The 17,382-nt window shown below is 40.3% G+C and overlaps 1 protein-coding gene across 4 annotated transcripts; it reads right to left on the reverse strand.

The window, feature by feature from the left end:
• Window positions 1–180: 180 nt before the first annotated feature.
• Window positions 181–8,452, reverse strand: haus5 (HAUS augmin like complex subunit 5). 4 transcript variants are annotated; one of them, XM_020702779.2, is made up of 20 exons: window positions 8,323–8,452; window positions 8,042–8,161; window positions 7,861–7,923; window positions 7,636–7,668; window positions 7,316–7,340; window positions 7,098–7,230; window positions 6,649–6,808; window positions 5,894–5,990; window positions 5,696–5,787; window positions 5,564–5,618; window positions 5,361–5,488; window positions 5,197–5,278; window positions 4,968–5,107; window positions 3,816–3,978; window positions 3,618–3,698; window positions 3,387–3,532; window positions 2,881–2,977; window positions 2,355–2,493; window positions 2,106–2,238; window positions 181–415 (listed from the first exon to the last, which is right to left on the reverse strand). In XM_020702779.2, exons 2-20 carry the CDS (start codon window positions 8,137–8,139, stop codon window positions 313–315), a joined length of 1,968 nt encoding a protein of 655 aa, XP_020558438.1. In that variant the 5' UTR covers window positions 8,140–8,161; window positions 8,323–8,452; the 3' UTR covers window positions 181–312. The 4 variants fall into 4 exon arrangements, with proteins under 4 accessions (XP_020558438.1, XP_011472883.1, XP_011472882.1 ...); XM_011474581.3 differs by having other exon boundaries at window positions 8,294–8,452; XM_011474580.3 differs by having other exon boundaries at window positions 8,282–8,452.
• Window positions 8,453–17,382: the final 8,930 nt, after the last annotated feature.

Consider the following 17,382-nt stretch of genomic DNA (forward strand, 5'->3'; position numbering starts at 1 on the left):
TTTACAAGCATCGGATTGCTCCACTCCCCCTTCACTGCTACAAAGGAACAATCGGCGCCGAGCGACTGCCGCATACTTCCCCGCTGAAAGCGGAGCCGCCAGGCCGCTGGAAGACACCATCCTTCACAGCACATTTCAGCAAAACAAACTTCTACTATGACAGAGAACAGGAAGCAGCTATTTGGTTTAACATTTTTATTTATTTCTGATTTTTCATGATCGAGCAGGGAAAATAGCAGCCGCTCAGGCAGCATCTGCAGACCATAACCGACATTTTTGTGGCTCCAACAGAAAAGAGTTCAAAGTTTCAAGCTACAAGTCTTTGGCAGCAAGTTTCCACCTCTGAAGCCACTGCTGGAAAGTCAGTCCTCCTTTACTCACTTCAGGTAGGACGTGCTGGGCAGGTTTATCCCACCTGCGTGCAGAAACACACAGAATCAGTGTCAAAACAAAGTAAGAGCATCAAATGTTCACTACTGATCACATTAATACTTAAACAGAGTAGACCAAATAAATTCAAACTCAGTACATAACTGGATTTTGGCGTTAAAAAACCTTTTATGACTACAACGATCAATATCATTAGAAACTGGCGCATACATTTTTTAAACCAAATTCCTTTTTTTAGAGACAGCATTCTATTAAAAGCCATTAATCTTCTTAGAGAAATATTATAAAAAAATTCAAACAAAAGTTATGAAGTACAGTGATCCCTCGCTATAACGCGGTTTACTTTTCATGGTTTCGCTACTTCACGGATTTGCATCGTGCATTGTGTTCTGCATTCTGATTGGCTAAAAAGTCACTCCGCTTCTTCTCTACCTGTGCTTGACGTTGCAGTTTAAAGTGAACAGGTACGTAAAACAGCTCGCCAAATTTACATTACGTACGTGCAAATTCTCTTGCAATTTGGAGTATCTCTAAAACCCATAGAAAAAAGAGCAACAACAACTGTCAATCACTATGTTGTTCTCCTGAACAAACACAGCTGCACCCGGGCTTCAAAAGAAGAAAACACTGCAGAGGGGAGTCAGGATGCAGCGGCTCAGTCTGAAGAGCAGTGAAATACACCTGAGCCACTATTTGTCCCACTGTACTTTGTATTTTTTCATAATCATTTGAAAATTTCTCCCGTTTAATCCAATTACTCGGGTCGCGGTGGGCGGGGCTAATCTCTGCAATTTGAAGCCTTCTGTTCACATTGATGATTAAAATTATTATTTGATAGTACAGTACAGAGTTATTTGTTGAAAAAACTTTATTCTAAAGTACTTTTATTTGTGAAACAAATGCTTGAGCCTGTGAAATGGTTTGTTTTTTCTTTTCAATTTACAATAGAGTATTTAATTGTATAATGATTGTTAAAAAATAAAGGTTTCTACTTCACGGATTTTGCCTATCACGGGTTCTTTTTGGAACGTAACCCCCGCGAAAAACAAGGGTTTACTGTATAAATTTTGTGAATCCAACACCCGTTTTCTACTAACAGTATCATAAAAATACGTTTATTTATAGTGATAACAAGATGTCACAAAATAACAAATCTCTTGTGTTAACGAAAAATTTTTACTTTTTATTTTTCTACAACCCGCAGCAAAAAGCAATTTGAGAGAAAGTGTCAGAAGAAATAATTTATAATTGATTACTTTAATCATAGGCCAACTCCGGTGGAGATTTGTGCCGACACTGTCGGTCATAAACAACCTTCAGATCAGTCGTCGTCATTTGAGAAGGTTGGCCCGGCTGCAGCTGCGCAGGCGGCTGCAGCAGTGCTCAGTGATTCTGCGATTGTTGTCAATTTGATCGGTGACCAGATGAGGGGATCAGGCCGTCTACACCGTTATAGATTGATGCCTGGGAGGTGCAGGCCGAAGGAGGGCTTGTCATTTTATCACAAGAATAAAAACTGTTTTCTCGTAATAAGATAGACGCCGTCGTCACTAGAAAGCCTGTAAAAAATAAAAGGTGGCTGTTCTCGGCTTCCATGATTTGTAACAAAGAAGCTAAAATTGTTAGCCTAATGGAATGAAAAAAAAAAGGAATACAAAAGTTTCTTTTCTTTACAAACAATTCTGAAATAAACCCCAGAGTCGTAACAGGCTCACCAGTGAGAGATGGCTGTCTGGAACTGGTCTCTGTAGGAAAGGGCCTGTGCACAGCCCTGTGTGAGGCCTCTGGCTCTGGGAAGCAAGGACTTCAGGATTCTCTGATCCTCCTCCTTGATTCTGTTCAGCAGCGCTGGGAAGTGTGCATGTTCACTGGTTACAAAACCTCTCGATCCATATTTCTTTATTTGTCCATGTGATTAAATGTTTCTGCATCAGTAGAAAAAGCTTCGAGCACAACTCTGTTACCTTTTTGATCAGATGCATGCAGTTGTTCTGCTTCTGTCTGTACGTTCTGCAGACTGGTGGTGTAAAGCTGCAGTAAGCGACGAAGAAACCGAAAGTCCAGCTGCAGGTATCGAGCCTGTGAGCACAGCTCCTCTGGTGCCTGAAGGGTTTTAAGAGTTTCAAAACATTGAGAAATAGTCGCAGAAATTAAACTTGATTATTCATTAAAACCATAGCTCTCTAAAGGGAAAATGTCAATTACTGGAATTATTGTCATGTTTTTCAGTGGCTTTAAGAGCTCTGAGGAAATATAAAGTGATTTATCCGCTTCACTAGGAAAATAAGTTATTCCTAAAACATATGAGGGTTTTTTTAAGGGAATTGATTTTTAGAGGTTTACTGATCTTACATCTCAAAGTATAATTATTCACAAAACACATTACAAAGCAAGAAAAGCCATAAAACCTTGACTGAAAGGAAGAAGAAAGGCAAAAGATTGTTTCAGCCTTTGTCCAAAGAGGCAGCACCGCTACGTGCTAATGCTAACCTTGTGCACAGGAAATGAAAGGTTCTGACACAAGCTGCTGAAGTTTGGAGACGCCAAGCGATGGATTGACAAACTTGATGCAGGAACTCTCCGAATACTTTGACAAGAAAGAAGCAAAAACAAATATGTGAAGCAGTTCTTCTCATCCAAGAAGAAGAAGTTGTTTTTTTCTAGAAAAAGTCAATTCAATTTCATTTCTGTAGCCCAAATTCACAACAACAGTCGTCTGCTCAGTGGGCTTGGTACCGGTAAGGTACACATACAATCAAAAAGGATCATAAATGCATAGAATTCAATGGGATAATACTAAACAGACTAAACTAAACTGGGCAGGGATAGTCATTAGTTATTATTGAGACTAAATGTCACATGGCTTAATTTATGAGTGCAGAATTTTTAGTTGACTTTTCAAAGGATTCTTATTAAGAACCAAACTAAAGTTACTGCTAACATAAAAACTACATTAAAAAGTATATTTTTTGTATCTTTTTAAGAAACAAACTCACCCATCAACAACCCTGCGGTCCAGAGAAACAAGTGAAACTGATCCAAACTGTCTGGCCTCCTTAGAAATAGAGTTGCGTAGATCAGTGGCTGCATTTATGACGTCTGCAAACTGTGGCAAAACTTTGCCCTCAATGAATTCCTGCAGCTGAAACAGTAGAAAGCAAATGAGTTTTGAGTCAAGTGGATTGTAGGTTTTCCCTTCAATCAAATGTCAAAAGTTCCAAACTAACCTCCTTGTGAAGGCGGATTAGCTGCGTCTTGCCTGTCGAGTTTCCCCTAATCAGACCTCTTATTTGCTCCTGTCTGAGGGCCTGTCAGGGAAAAGTATTAGTGTTGGATTTAACTAAAGACACACTTGTGGTAAAACTTTTAAAGGAATCTTGCATAGAAATCCATCTATTCTCACACATTTCATTATGACGCCTTACCACAAGCTCTCTGAAGTCCAGAATGCTCTGCCACTGGTTGTGAAGACTTCTTAGAGCCTCCTGACGGCTTTTGGCATGCCGGTCCAACTGGATGCAGAAGTCTCTGATGTGATCAAGGGCAGCCGCCTGCATCACACCCTGCAGTTCTACCTCCAGTGCTGACCTAACAACAACACGAAGTCCACAAAAACCGTAAGACACAATCAATTGAAGACAAATCTATGCATTTATGTGCACTGAACACGGGAAAAATAAGAGTCCAGATCTGAGTGTGGCTCCCAGAACATCTACATCTGGTCTCTACAATCCTTGTAGCAGTAAAACCAAATCTTTGGGTCCCACCCAACACCTCCTTATACTTGGAAAACGAGGAACTGGTGTGTAAGGCTACAGTATTTCTCAACCCATTCCATTCTGATGCATCTATTCCCCACATATAAGGAGTGCTGTAATTCAATGTTATTTCTATATTCACAACAGCAGTCGTCTCCTCAGTGGGATTTGTACTGGTAATTGTAAAGGTAAACATACAATCAAAAAGGTTCATAAATGCATAGAATTCAATAGGACAATGCTAAACTTGAACTAAACAGAATAAACTAAACTGGACATCCCAGCCCTTAGACCCCCCCCCCCCCCCCCCCCCTCGCGGTAATAACAGAACATGCATACAAAAATTAAACAAATCTGAATTTTCTTCTTGATTTAAACATGCTAAACCCATTTATAATAATAATAATAATAATAATAATGGATTGGATTTATCTGCGCTTTTCAAGACACCCAAAGCGCTTACATTATGTCCATTATTCATTCACTCCTCATTCATACTTGGTGATGGTCATCTACTGATGTAGCCACAGCTGCCCTGGGGCAGACTGACAGAGGCGTGGCTGCCATTTCGCGCCTACGGCCCCTCTGACCATCACCGGGATCATTCATACATATGCACACACCAGTGGAGCCACACTGGAGGCAAGGAGGGTGAAGTGTCTTGCCCAAGGACACAACGACATTTTGGCTGGTGGGAGCGGGGATCGAACCGCCAACCCTTCGATCATTGGACGACCCGCTCAACCACCTGAGCCACTGTCACCTCTATGTGCACATACAGTACAAAGCTTGCTTATCTAGAGCAAAGAGCATAATTACAGGGCAGCAGCATCACAGTGGAGCTCGTCTGCAGCAGCAGTCTCTTTCTTACGGACCACCAACTGTTGTTTGAGCCCCTGGACTCTGCGGCGAGTCTGGGCCAGCTCCACCTGACTCTGCTGCACCTCTTCCCAAGCAGCCTGGACAAAGTACAGATACACAAAAATGTCAAGCCTCCAAGTACCCATCAATACTTTAAGGAGTATTGCATTGGTTTAAGCAGTAGTACCTCTAAGAGAGTCTTGACAGGAGGCAACTCATTCTTCTCCTCTAATGAAACATCCAAAAAGCGATTGCTTTCATATTGGAACCTAAAAGAAGCACAACTCTGATTTTATAGCACAACGTGACAAGAAAAAAAAAAGCACACAGATGAGGGCAATGTTGCACTACCGAAGAGACGTCAGATCCTGAGTCACGTCTGCAGAAACCAGTTTCTTTTCCAGCTCGGTTTGCTCTCTAAAGGCTAAATACTGCAGTGCGGAGAGCACATGGTTTGGAGGATAATCACCCAACACCTTCTGTTGATGTCAAACATTTGAAAATGAGAAACAAGTACGATATCATCCACAAAAATGTCAAGACACTTTCCCAACCTCCACAGAGCTCAGCCAGTATTGGTAGACAGTGGTCCTCTGTTCACGCGTCATACTGTAATAAAGAAAATGTAGTAAAAAATATTTTCCAAAAACTAAATCAAAAGAAAGGTTTTTCAAATGCGATCTCACTGTCTATTGGCAGAGTTTGGTAGTTTGAGCTCGCTCTCTTGTAATGACTGATAAAATTGGACTCTGTCGTCACACAGTGCTCTCAGTTCACGCTGTTGGAGAAAAACACAGTCAGAAGCTTAAATTGCTGGTTTCTGGATTTGATTTCAGATAGATTTTGATTCTAATATAACAAAAGAGGCGAGACTAAGATCTTACTAGAACTTGTGCTTCTGCTCCTCCCTTTACGTTCCCCCTTTTATCATCCATAATGTCTGAAGGTTCACTTTCATAAAGCATCTCAATCTCTGCTTTCCTGCAACGGATAAAACAAACAAAACATTTCATATAGGAATGGGCGATACATCAGTATCAGTGTTGGCATCAGCCGATATCTGCATCATTTGAGGTTATCGGTCTAAAATCTACAGATGTTCTTCTGACGGCTTTCAGAAACACTATTTTTGAAATGTTGTTCCTAATAGATTGGGAAGCTCATGTTTACAGCCAGTCAGTAATCGACTGTGTTCAGGTAAATGTCATTTTGGTATGAACACATGTTCCTAACAGATCTCTGGCAACGGGGAGCTTATGGTTTACAGTTATGTCCAATATTTAATGAATGATCTGAATGCTTACAAATACATCGGATAGTTTTAAGGTGATGCTTGTTCCTGTGAAAGTCTTTGCTGGATGTTAAAAAGCAAAGGTACAATGCAATTGTCCAGTAAACGAAAAGTTTCTAATAAAGAAACAAAAAGTAAATCTAAACTCCGTTCTTGTAGACACTTAAGAATCGGTTTCAGTAAATATCGGCTATCAGACACAGCTGCAGGGGAAATGTCGGATTATATCGGCCCATCCCAGTTCTCTACTTTTAGTCTTTTGAGTTAAAATGGGCTGCTTCAGGACCGTCAGAAAACATAAAAATAGTCCCCATTTGAATTTAAAATGGACTTTTTTTCTCCTCTTACCTTGCAATTTCTTCCAGACCTTGGCAATGGCCATCAATTTTTTTTAAGTCATCAGAAAGTATTTGACGACCCAAAGAGCAGCGTTGTCTAAAAGCCTGCAGGATCAGCTCTCTGCACTGACTGTCCTTTATTTGGCCTTTGATGCAACTGATGGATCGCTCTGTGGAACAAGAAGAATGAATCACATTAGTCCTCTTAGTATTTTGACAGGCAAAATGACAGCATTAAACGAAACTTTGGTCTTTGATCTCAGTATAAGAGTAGCTTAACCTCAAGTAGAAAGTCTTGGCCCCATATGGAAACTAAAAATATGCAGTCAGTGCAGATTTCTTTTATAATTTAAGCTCCTATTCTTACATGGGGTTGTAAGCCATTAACACTGTTCACTGAAACACATCAACTATCATCTCATCTGTCAATCATAGACCAAACAAGAGGGTTTGAAGAACCTTGTGCAGCCAGCTGTTCCTCCGTTCCTCTAATCTGAGAGTCCACAACAATGATCTCAGATCGGAGTTGCTCAATCTTCGTTTGAAGCTCTCTGCGCTTTGCAGCCTCGCTCTGGCCTTCCGCCTTTTTCAACTGTGCATGTAAACACACCAGATATGCTGTAGAGGTAATGAATTAAACTACTGAGGGACAAAAAGCTGAAGATTCATCATCTCACCTCTTTGTCTTGAAGTGTTTGATACCTTAGACATCATTTAGTAAGGAAGATTACAACAAACCATGACTATACGATTACACAAAGCCTTGGATAAACTAGAAATACATACAGAAACCCAGCCAAGAATAACAGTTCACTTAAGACAGAATTTAATCTTAAGTGAACAGTACACCATGTAATTTAAATAAATGTACAAAACTGACTCTTAAGAAATTTAATGACACTTTTCAGATTCAGTGGCAGAAATAAAACTGAATCTATGAGACATTGCCTTACATCTCATATAGGCTTTAAAATAACCGTTTTAGCCCAAAGGATACCATTGCAGGTTGCCACGCATGATTCTGACATTCCTAGAGGAAAACAAACAAAAATAATAAAAACTCTAGAAACCTTTTTTCCAAAGACACTATACAGCTTAGATAGCAAACCTAACTTTTAGTTTAGGGACGCTAATCGAGAACGTAGTAAATTCAGCCTGAAATAAAACTGAATAAATAAACTTTCAAGAATACTATGACTAAAAATAATACTACAACACTAACCTTTGTGAGTAAACGTGCTGGATCATGTACTTCCATATTGACCTGCCATTCCCAACACACAGTCTGGAAAGGCAAACGGTGACATTTGATACAAGAAAACAGTGATGAAGAAAGATCAAATATATAGTTTATGAAGATGGAAAAAAAAACTCGCGTTGTGGACTTAGTTTGGCAAACCCACGTTTTCAAATAGTTGTTGTTAGGAAGACTGTCCGGAGGCAGATTAAACTCTTCTGTCGCCCAGCGTCTCAACTCATCCACAAGACTTTTATCCGACATCCCGACTTAAAAAATGATCTAGCTGAAATTATAAAAACGAAAATAAGAGAGCTAAAGTAAGGAAAACAAAAAAAGGAGCTAGCTAAACAATAACCAAAACAAACGGGAGCTAGCTAAACGTACAAACACGAAAAGCTAATACGTGTCTGCTTTCCTTAAGCTTTGGGGAAATAGTCGATCCACCTGCCCAGTTTTTCTTGTAGCTTCGTGTTTTCTTTGTTTACATTAATTAAACGGAGCATCAGAAAACTCCAGTAAACTCTTCTCATGTTCCCGCCCGGATTTATACGCGCCAACTTTTCTTCGTGGCTCTGAATCGGGGTTTGTCCGCTCGCTACCGCCACCACCTGTTGGAGTTCAGAATTACACCTCTCCCATGACTCCAGGCGTCATTTGCTCCGTCATATCCTCCATCAGCTGATTTCTTTCAACCTAGCTGTTGCTCCCTTATTTATTCCACTGACATTTACTCATTTCTTGCTTTTAGTTTCTGCTGTTTTTCTTACATATATTTTGATTGTTTCACTGTTTTTTAAGTAGAATATTGATATTAATCAGTTCTATAACATCAAAATGATCTGATTAATAATAAAATAAATGTAAGCTAGTTTGGGAACGTAATCTTCCTTTCACATTTTCATCACTTTCAGTCAAAATGTACACAAACCTGAAATATTAAGATTTTTTTATTTTCAGAAATGTAACTCTTCACATAAAATCTCTACCGTGTAACTAAGGAATTCTCTAAATGTTCACCAGTAAAAAGTAAATCAACTTAAATGAATCTGATAAATAAAGGTGTGGGGGAAAAAAGGCTGCTTGTCCCACACCGCACCTAAAAACTACAAAGCCTTCCAGATGACCCCTGTCTAACGTGATCCCATGAATACAAAAGTAAAAGTATGAACAAAACGTAAAAGAAAACACAAAATGTTTAAGAGAGTCGATTTCAGTCAATTAAAAAAAGTTTTGATCTGAGTGTCATTTTTGAATCATAAAACAGGCTACAGTTTTTAGGAGTTTTTGTTTGTTGTTTTTAAAAAAAAAATCCAAAACTATCTTACAATTTCTTTACTGTTTTCAATATAAATAAAAACAGCTGAAAACATTTGAAACTTGATCAAATTGTGTCAAGAACTGCAATTAGTAAATAAACAGAACATGTCATGACAAAGCGCGTCCAGTAGAGGGCGCCATACATTCATGTTTAACAGCTAAAACATCAGTGACAGGATCAAAGCATTTTTTCTAACCATGTAAAATGAACAAATGGTAAGCAATAGTAAATATAAATGAATACATCAATAAAATGTCATTTTTAAATAACTGTCAATTCGGATAGTAAAGATAATAAAAAGCAAAGTACCGTCATTACATTTTCTTTAAGTAAAAGAAAACAGTTTGGTGTAAATTAAAAGGTTATTGAGCTTTGATGAATTACCTGTTTTACTTCATTACCAAAAAGAATTTGATGTTCTGATCTTAATGACAGTACAGTTGGAAAAGGGTTTGGGCTCACACTGACTACTTCAATTCATGATTAGGATTTAAAATGATTCACTGTAATTTCTAAACCATAAATACACTTTTTATTTTTTTACTTTACATAATAAAAGATTCGGATTGATATGGAAAACTAAAATGCAATCCACTTGAACAGAGTCTGACTGAAACATTGACTTATAACATTTTGAATCAAGCTATCATAGATTAATTCAGGGCTTTGCAACCTTATCCTTCCAATTTGGCCCCTCTGGCTAAAAAAAAAAGTTACAAATTTGAATAAAAATAAGTCATTTAAGTTTAGCACAAATTTGAATCTATGCTACGCAACAGGGTCTGTTGTTCAGAGGCAATGTTCTCAAAGTACGTACAGTCAGGACCATAAATATTTGGACAGAGACAATATTTCTAATTTAGTTTCTGTACATTACCACAGTGACTTTTGAATAAAACAACTCAGATGTCATTGAAGTGCAGACTTTCTGCTTTTATTCCATGGGTTGAACAAAAAGATTGCATATATCTGTGAAAAACTAAAGCATTTTTTCATTTCATGGTAAGTAATTGGACAATTGACTTCCATGCTATTGAATGGGCAGGTGGGGGCAATTCCTTTGTTATGTCATTATGAGTGAAGCAGATAAAAGGCATGGGGCCTCATTTCTAAAGGTTCCGTACGCACAAAAGAAGGCGTACGCCACTCACTACGCAATAATTGATATTTATAAAAAGCAAACTTGACGGGAAAATGTGCGGTCCTTCAAGCTCTGACCCAGGCGTACGCACAAAAACGGGTGAAATGAGAAACGGCGACACCGTCGGCAGATGGAAGAAACACGTGAAAGTGAAAATGACAATACTGCCTCTCAGAAATAACATGAAGACTTCACAAAGCAAGTCTGACAATTAACAGCTACACAAACACCCGTTTGATCCATCAGCAGTGAAACAAACAAAAAAATCAAACGAAAATTACAACAGAAATTCAAATGAACACTTATTTGCAAAAAGAAAAGTGAAATATGTTCTGCAATATTGGCATGTTGTGCAATTCATCCTCATAAATAATATAGTTAACAGAACGAAATAATGTACAAAACTGATATTCTCGTCAGTGTGTCCGTCTGGCGGAGCAGATATAGGTGCAATTAGATAGATGGATAGATAGAGAGAGATGCATTAATTATCCACTAGGGAAAGTTGTTTTCACATTAAAACATTTCTTCATAAGCTACAGAATTATGGTATTCATGCATATGCCTTTAGTTTGTTTTATTTTTGATAAAACAATGTATGGCGTATGTCTCAACCATTCAGAAAGCAACAAGAAATTACATTTGCTGATCAGTTTCCCATTTCCACGTGGATTATTACCGACATCTGTAGCTTGTCAGATGTAATTAAATGGAGGGAAATAAAATGCCCCATCACAATGCGTAATGACGCACAATGGCTGATCTGGCGCTCTTAGAAGATGTGGCAAATGGAAGAATTCGGAGTGAACGCATCTTTAGACAGCAAGAAGACGTGCTGGCAAACGAGGACGAGTGGCTTATGAGCCGGTTCCGACTTCCTCCAGCCGTCCTGTTGGACCTCTGCGGGCTTTTGGGCCCGGCGTTACAGAGGAGCACTCGGAGGAACCACGCCGTGCCTGTCCCACTTCAAGTCCTTTACGGCGTCTGCCACCGTCTGCCACTCACGTGCCTTTTTGGCATCAGTAATGCCCACACTGTGCCCTCCAAACAACACTTTTCTCTTTTCCTACTCGCCAGCGATAACTTCTACTTCACATTGAGTCAAGTTACGTTTTTTTGATTTCCTCTCTGTTTGCCATGGTTTCCCAATCAATGAATATTCATTTGTGGGCGTTTCACGGACTATTTATGGGCAACTATGGGCGTGTCATGAAGCCGCAAAAGCTGCGCTGCATTTAGAATTGGTTGTGATTTATTAATGGGAAAGATGCGTAGGATGTGCGTGTGCACGGTTTTATAACTCCGAATATTTCTGTGCGTTTGCACGTCCTATGTTTCATCCGTACGCCACTTCTGACGCAAATCCAACGCAAAGTTTTATGAATGAGGCACCTGGAGTTGATTAGAGGACTCGTGCTGCATTTGGAAGATTTTGCTGTGAACAGACAACATACGGTCAAAGGAGCTCTCCCTGCAGGTGAAAGGAGCCATCATTAAGCTGAGAAAACAGAAGAAAAAACCATGAAACCAGAAATCGCTACAGTATTAGGAGTGGAAAGAAAGCACTGGTGAACTCAGCAATGCAGAAAGACCTGGATGTCCATGGAAGACAACAGTGGTGGATGATGGCAGAATCATTTCCATGGTGAAGAGGAACCCGTTCACAACAGCCAACCAAGTGAACAACACTCTCCCGGAGGTAGGCGGATCAATACCCAAGTCTACCATAGAAAGAAGACTGCATGAAAGTAGATCCAGAGGGAACACTGCAAGATGCAAGCCACTCATAAGCCTCAAGAATAGGAAAATCAAACTCAAACTTTATTTATTTATATAGCGCCTTTCATTTCAATTAAAAACACAAAGCGCTTCACATAAAAGCAGATAAAACAGTCATAAAAACCGAAGATTGTTAAAAACAGCAAACAAAGGACAATCACACAAAGATGGGACCCCTCCCTCACCCCCAACCCCCCAACCCACCCACCCACACCCCACCTACCCAGTTCCCCCCGTAGAACCCTGAACAGAACCAAAGAACTGCAGCTTAAAGAAGGTCTGGCTTGGTACTGCTGCGAGGAAACCATATGATGGGGATCCATTTATTCCAAGGCCCAGCCCGACCACAGGGGTCACTACCACAGCGCCCGCCCAGCACAGAGCAGCCCAGGGCCCCATCCATGGCTATTAGACCACAGAGCGGGACCCCAGCCCGCCCAACGAGAACGGGCACTGCAGCAACAGCACCCCCTACAGGTCAAGCCCCAGAAAAATGGATCCCCAAGAGGAAACACTGGAGTTAAAAACATCAGAATAAAAATTATCATAAAATAACAACAATAAAAATAGAAAAAAAAGATAAAAAAATAAATAAAATAGGATTTAACAATGTCAGTAATTAAAAAATAAAATACGTAAACTGATTAAAGCCTAACCTACGTATCATTGGTAAAATAACAATAAAAAGAATAGCATGTTAAAAAGAGAGATAATAATAGTCCTTACAAATAAATAAATATGTAAATAAATTAATTAATTAATAAATAGATAGATAAAAAATAAAAAGACATAGGAAATGTTCAAAGTCATTTAAAAGCCTGACTAAAAAGGTGGGTCTTGAGCCTCTTCTTAAAAACCTTCTAAATAAAAACGTTCTTAAAAAACCTTCTTAAACCTTCTTAAAAAAAAGGAAGGCTAGATTGGACTTTGCTAAAAAGCATCTAAAAAAGTTCTGGAAAAACATTCTTTGGACAGATGAAACCAAAATCAACCTCTACTAGAATGATGGCAAGAGAAAAGTATGGAGAAGGCGTGGAGAAGCTTCTGATCCAAAGCACACTACATCATCAGTAAAACACGGTGGAGGCAGTGTGATGGTCTGGGCGTGCATGGCTGCTAGTGGCACTGGGACACTAGTGTTCATTGATGACGTGACACAGGACAGAAGCAGTCCAATGAATTCTGAGGTGTTCAGAGACAGACTGTCTGCGCAGATCCAGGTGAATGCAGCCCTGTCTGCGCAGATCCAGGTGAATGCAGCCCTGTCTGCGCAGATCCAGGTGAATGCAGCTCTGTCTGCGCAGATCCAGGTGAATGCAGCTCTGTCTGCGCAGATCCAGGTGAATGCAGCCCTGTCTGCGCAGATCCAGGTGAATGCAGCCCTGTCTGCGCAGATCCAGGTGAATGCAGCCCTGTCTGCGCAGATCCATGTGAATGCAGCCCTGTCTGCACAGATCCAGGTGAATGCAGCCCTGTCTGCGCAGATCCAGGTGAATGCAGCCCTGTCTGCGCAGATCCAGGTGAATGCAGCCAAACTGATTGGGCAGCGTTTTATAATACAGATGGACAACGACCCAAAACATCCAGCCAAAGCAACTCAGGAGTTTATTAAAGCAAATAAGTGGAATATTCTAGAATGGCCAAGTCAGTCACCTGATCTGAACCCCATTGAGCAGCATTTCACTTGTTGAAGACTAAACTTCAGACAGAAAGGCCCACAAACAAACAGCAACTGTTTGCTGCTGCAGTAAAGGCCTGGCAGAGCATTCAGAAGGAGAAAACCAGCATCTGGTGATGTCCATGAGTTCAAGACTTCAGGCTGTCATTGCCAACAAAGGCTTTTCAACCAAATATTAGGAATGACCATTTGGTTTTCACTTATTTCAATTGTCCAATGACTTAGGAGCCCATGAAATGAAGGGATTGTGTTTAAAAATGCTTTAGTTTTTCACATTTTTATGCAATCTTTTTGTTCAACCCATGGAATAAAAGCTGAAAGTCTGCACTTCAGTGACATCTGAATTGATTTATTTCAAATTCACTGTGGTAATGTACAGAAACCAAATTAGAAAAAATGTGTCTCTGTCCAAATACTTATGGTCCTGACTGTAACTTTGTTTATAAGTATAGATACAAAAATGGATTCTACACCATGCATGGTGTAGAATCACTGGTGTAGAATTTGTTTTTGATAGGAAAAGCAGAAAAGGGATGAAATCCCACCAAAGACATGATAGAAAATGTCATAATTCACTTGGTTTTCTTTCATTTTTAATTAAAGTAAATGTGCTGCAGCAGGAGATTCTTATTTGACACAGGGTGTATTTTATTTTGAAAGGTACTTTTATGTGCTGCTGTAAAGGAAAATATTGCTAGTTTTATACCGAAAAGTATAAAACTTACCATCCTGTTTTTGTAAATATTTAAAAGCTACATTTTACAAACAAATGGCTTCATGGCCACAAAATATAAAAAAGTGTATTTTTTAAAGGTTAAGTCAGTTTTTGCGGCTCTCGTTGTTTTTTGCTCAGAAAGAAACTGGACCCGTTTTTGATCCATATTCCTCTGTAGTTTGTCTCCACGAGAGGGCGTCCCTGCACATCCAAGAGACAATGAGCTGGAGGAAATGCCATGGAAGCTTTTAACTGAAACCAGCAACTTTGGGATTAACAATAACATTTGAGAGAACAAAAAATATGCACCAGAAAAGAAAAAGCTGCCCCCACCTCCCTAAACCAGCAGAAATCTATAAAGATCTTCTCCTGCAGCCGAGGGGACCTCCTAAAAACAACAGATGTGCTTCATCCATGCAAGCAAATTAGGCTTTCATATGGGACGGAATCCTTTGTCACATCAAATGATCTCACCCAGAAGAAAATCCTCTGGATTATAATGAAATTATTACAGCAGAAAAGGAAAGAAGGGTCAATGAAATGAAAAAATCCCAACAGCTTTGAGGGGAAAAAATGCAAACATAGAGGAAAATATTTGATAATCTAATCACCCAGGGAGCCTGCTTCATCTAGATTATATGTCAGACGGATTATTATGTCTGCAATGAAGGCATTTGTTCCAAAAGTGTCTTTCTCATCCTTCAGCACTGATCCATGAGGTTTCCTGCAATAATATAGTGTCTGAAATGTGCAGCTAATGAGCGTGGAGCTTCCACAAAAGCCTCAGGCCTGTGTCTCTGATGCCAGCAATTCTAGGAAAACGAATCACACAATGTGTGCACAGAGGGCCCCCACCTCCCTGTGTGCACAGAGGGCCCCCACCTCCCTGTGTGCACAGAGGGCCCCCACCTCCCTGTGTGCACAGAGGGCCCCCACCTCCCTGTGTGCACAGAGGGCCCCCACCTCCCTGTGTGCACAGAGGGCCCCCACCTCCCTGTGGGCTTTCTGCTGAGCGAGCCCATAGAAACGCACCACACCAGACACACAACACGGCCCTACAAGTGTGAAGGGAGCGCCCCCCCCCTCCACACACACCGCCGTCTTTCTGTCGCCCCCTCACAGACACGCCCACAAAGCACTGGCGACTGGCGACCCAACCTCAGCCCTCGCCAACTGACCTCTAATTATGTCATGTGAAAAACCGGTGTCCCATTGAAAAGCTCCCTTAATCAAACCCAATTAATTCCGCTTTTTTCCCTTATTCTCCTGAGCGAGGAGCGCGTCTCCCCAATAAGACTGTTAACTGCAGCCGGGCCCCTCAGATCTGCCAGAGTGCAGGAGCAAAATAATGGAGTGCACAATTAATCAATTAGTCTGCGGGGGCCCGGTTATTCCTGCTGAACACGGCCGTGGTGGTAATTCTGCATCCAACCCCTCAAGGATGTGGACGTGGTTCAGCCCCCCCCCATGCCAGGGGTCTCTGCAGACGCCTCACCTGTCGGCGTGTTCCAGTCAAAGACAAACTTCTGTTTAAGATGCAACAAATGAGGCTTGAGACGAAAAATGTCCTGGTTTTTTGATAAATAAAACATTTAATAAAACCCATTTAATTATGACACACTTTGATGCAGAAACAAAATTTAAAAACGAAAAATTTGATTTGATAAAAGGAAATACTTTTAGTAAATACAGGCTCAGAGGTCATGGAAAACCAGTGTATGTCATGGATTTAGTCTTTTGACTCACAAACTGCACATCTTTGTAATACATCACCTGATGCTCTGGCTTCCTCATAAAATGACCAACAGAGACCTTTCTATGCATGTTTTAGGGTTTAGCAGCGGTAACTACAGAATTCATAGCACTTCATGACTTCTGTTTTAGGATCGGGAATGAGCCAGACTGACATAAGACGTCTTAAATTCCCAGTGGTTCATCTTTAATTTAGTCAATTCCTGTTGCTCTTAACCACAAGAAACACCTTTTCTATTTGGGCTGAATAGAAACTTTTTAAAGAATTCATTTCTTTAACTTGATTTAAAAAAACCAGAAGAGCCCCTTTCCCACCTGGACTCACACGATTAAAGATTAAAAGATTAAATAGAAAACGATAATTCAATCCCACATAAACGAATCATGATACTCTCTCCACCATGCTTTGTGTGATGCTGTTGATACTTTTTCTACAGAAAATGAGTGTCTTTGGTAGGACACTGAATATAAAGTGATGACATTGTCCACCGAGCCGATAAAGACCGAGTTCTGAACTCACCTTATTTGACCATTTGGGGTTTTTCATTTGTTATTGTAGCTCAAGAAAAACTTTATGCAGTTTATTTTATTTTTGAACTTTTCGATGCTCATCGAGTCTGTGAGTTTCCCGTAGAGTTTGACTTCCTGTTTCCTTACCTGTGGACCTCTGACTGGTCTACAGGTGAGTCTGATGGCGGAGCTGTTTGTCTGGAAAGAGGGCGAACGGGACTGTTATTTTGTGTCTTTACTTGATTCATGAGGCTAAGATCTACGCAGCTCTTTGTTGATTTTTAATGAAGGTAACTTCTGTTGAGTTACTGATTTAGTGGTGGGGTTTTTTCAGTCAGAGTTGTGTATCACAGTGTGTAGTTCCCTGTAGTTTGTGTGGATGGTGTGACCAGCCTGTATTGCTTTGGTTTGTTCGTCTTGGTTCAGTTTGTTAGCTTTTGGTGTCAGGTTAAACACTGTTAACGTTACATTCAGTTGACCCGTTTTAGTGAACAATACTTTAGATTTAAGCCCTAAACTCTTCCACCTGCGGCTTCTTGGTAGATGTTTGGTGTATCACACAGTCAGCGGCTTTTCAAATGAACAAACGGGGCTGTTGGGTAAAGTGTTAG

The sequence above is a fragment of the Oryzias latipes genome, chromosome 4 (genome assembly GCF_002234675.1).
Source record: "Oryzias latipes chromosome 4, ASM223467v1".
NCBI lineage: Eukaryota > Metazoa > Chordata > Actinopteri > Beloniformes > Adrianichthyidae > Oryzias > Oryzias latipes.

What these genes read in the sequence shown, in the direction of transcription:
- haus5 (XM_020702779.2), bottom strand. Translation starts at nt 8,139, where the DNA reads ATGTCGGATAAAAGTCTTGTGGATGAGTTGAGACGCTGGGCGACAGAA. An exon ending in CAGGATCTGACGTCTCTTCG is followed by an intron (nt 5,279 to 5,360) that starts GTAGTGCAACAT and finishes TGCTTCTTTTAG; the next exon opens with GTTCCAATATGAAAGCAATC. An exon ending in CTGTCAAGACTCTCTTAGAG is followed by an intron (nt 5,108 to 5,196) that starts GTACTACTGCTT and finishes TACTTTGTCCAG; the next exon opens with GCTGCTTGGGAAGAGGTGCA.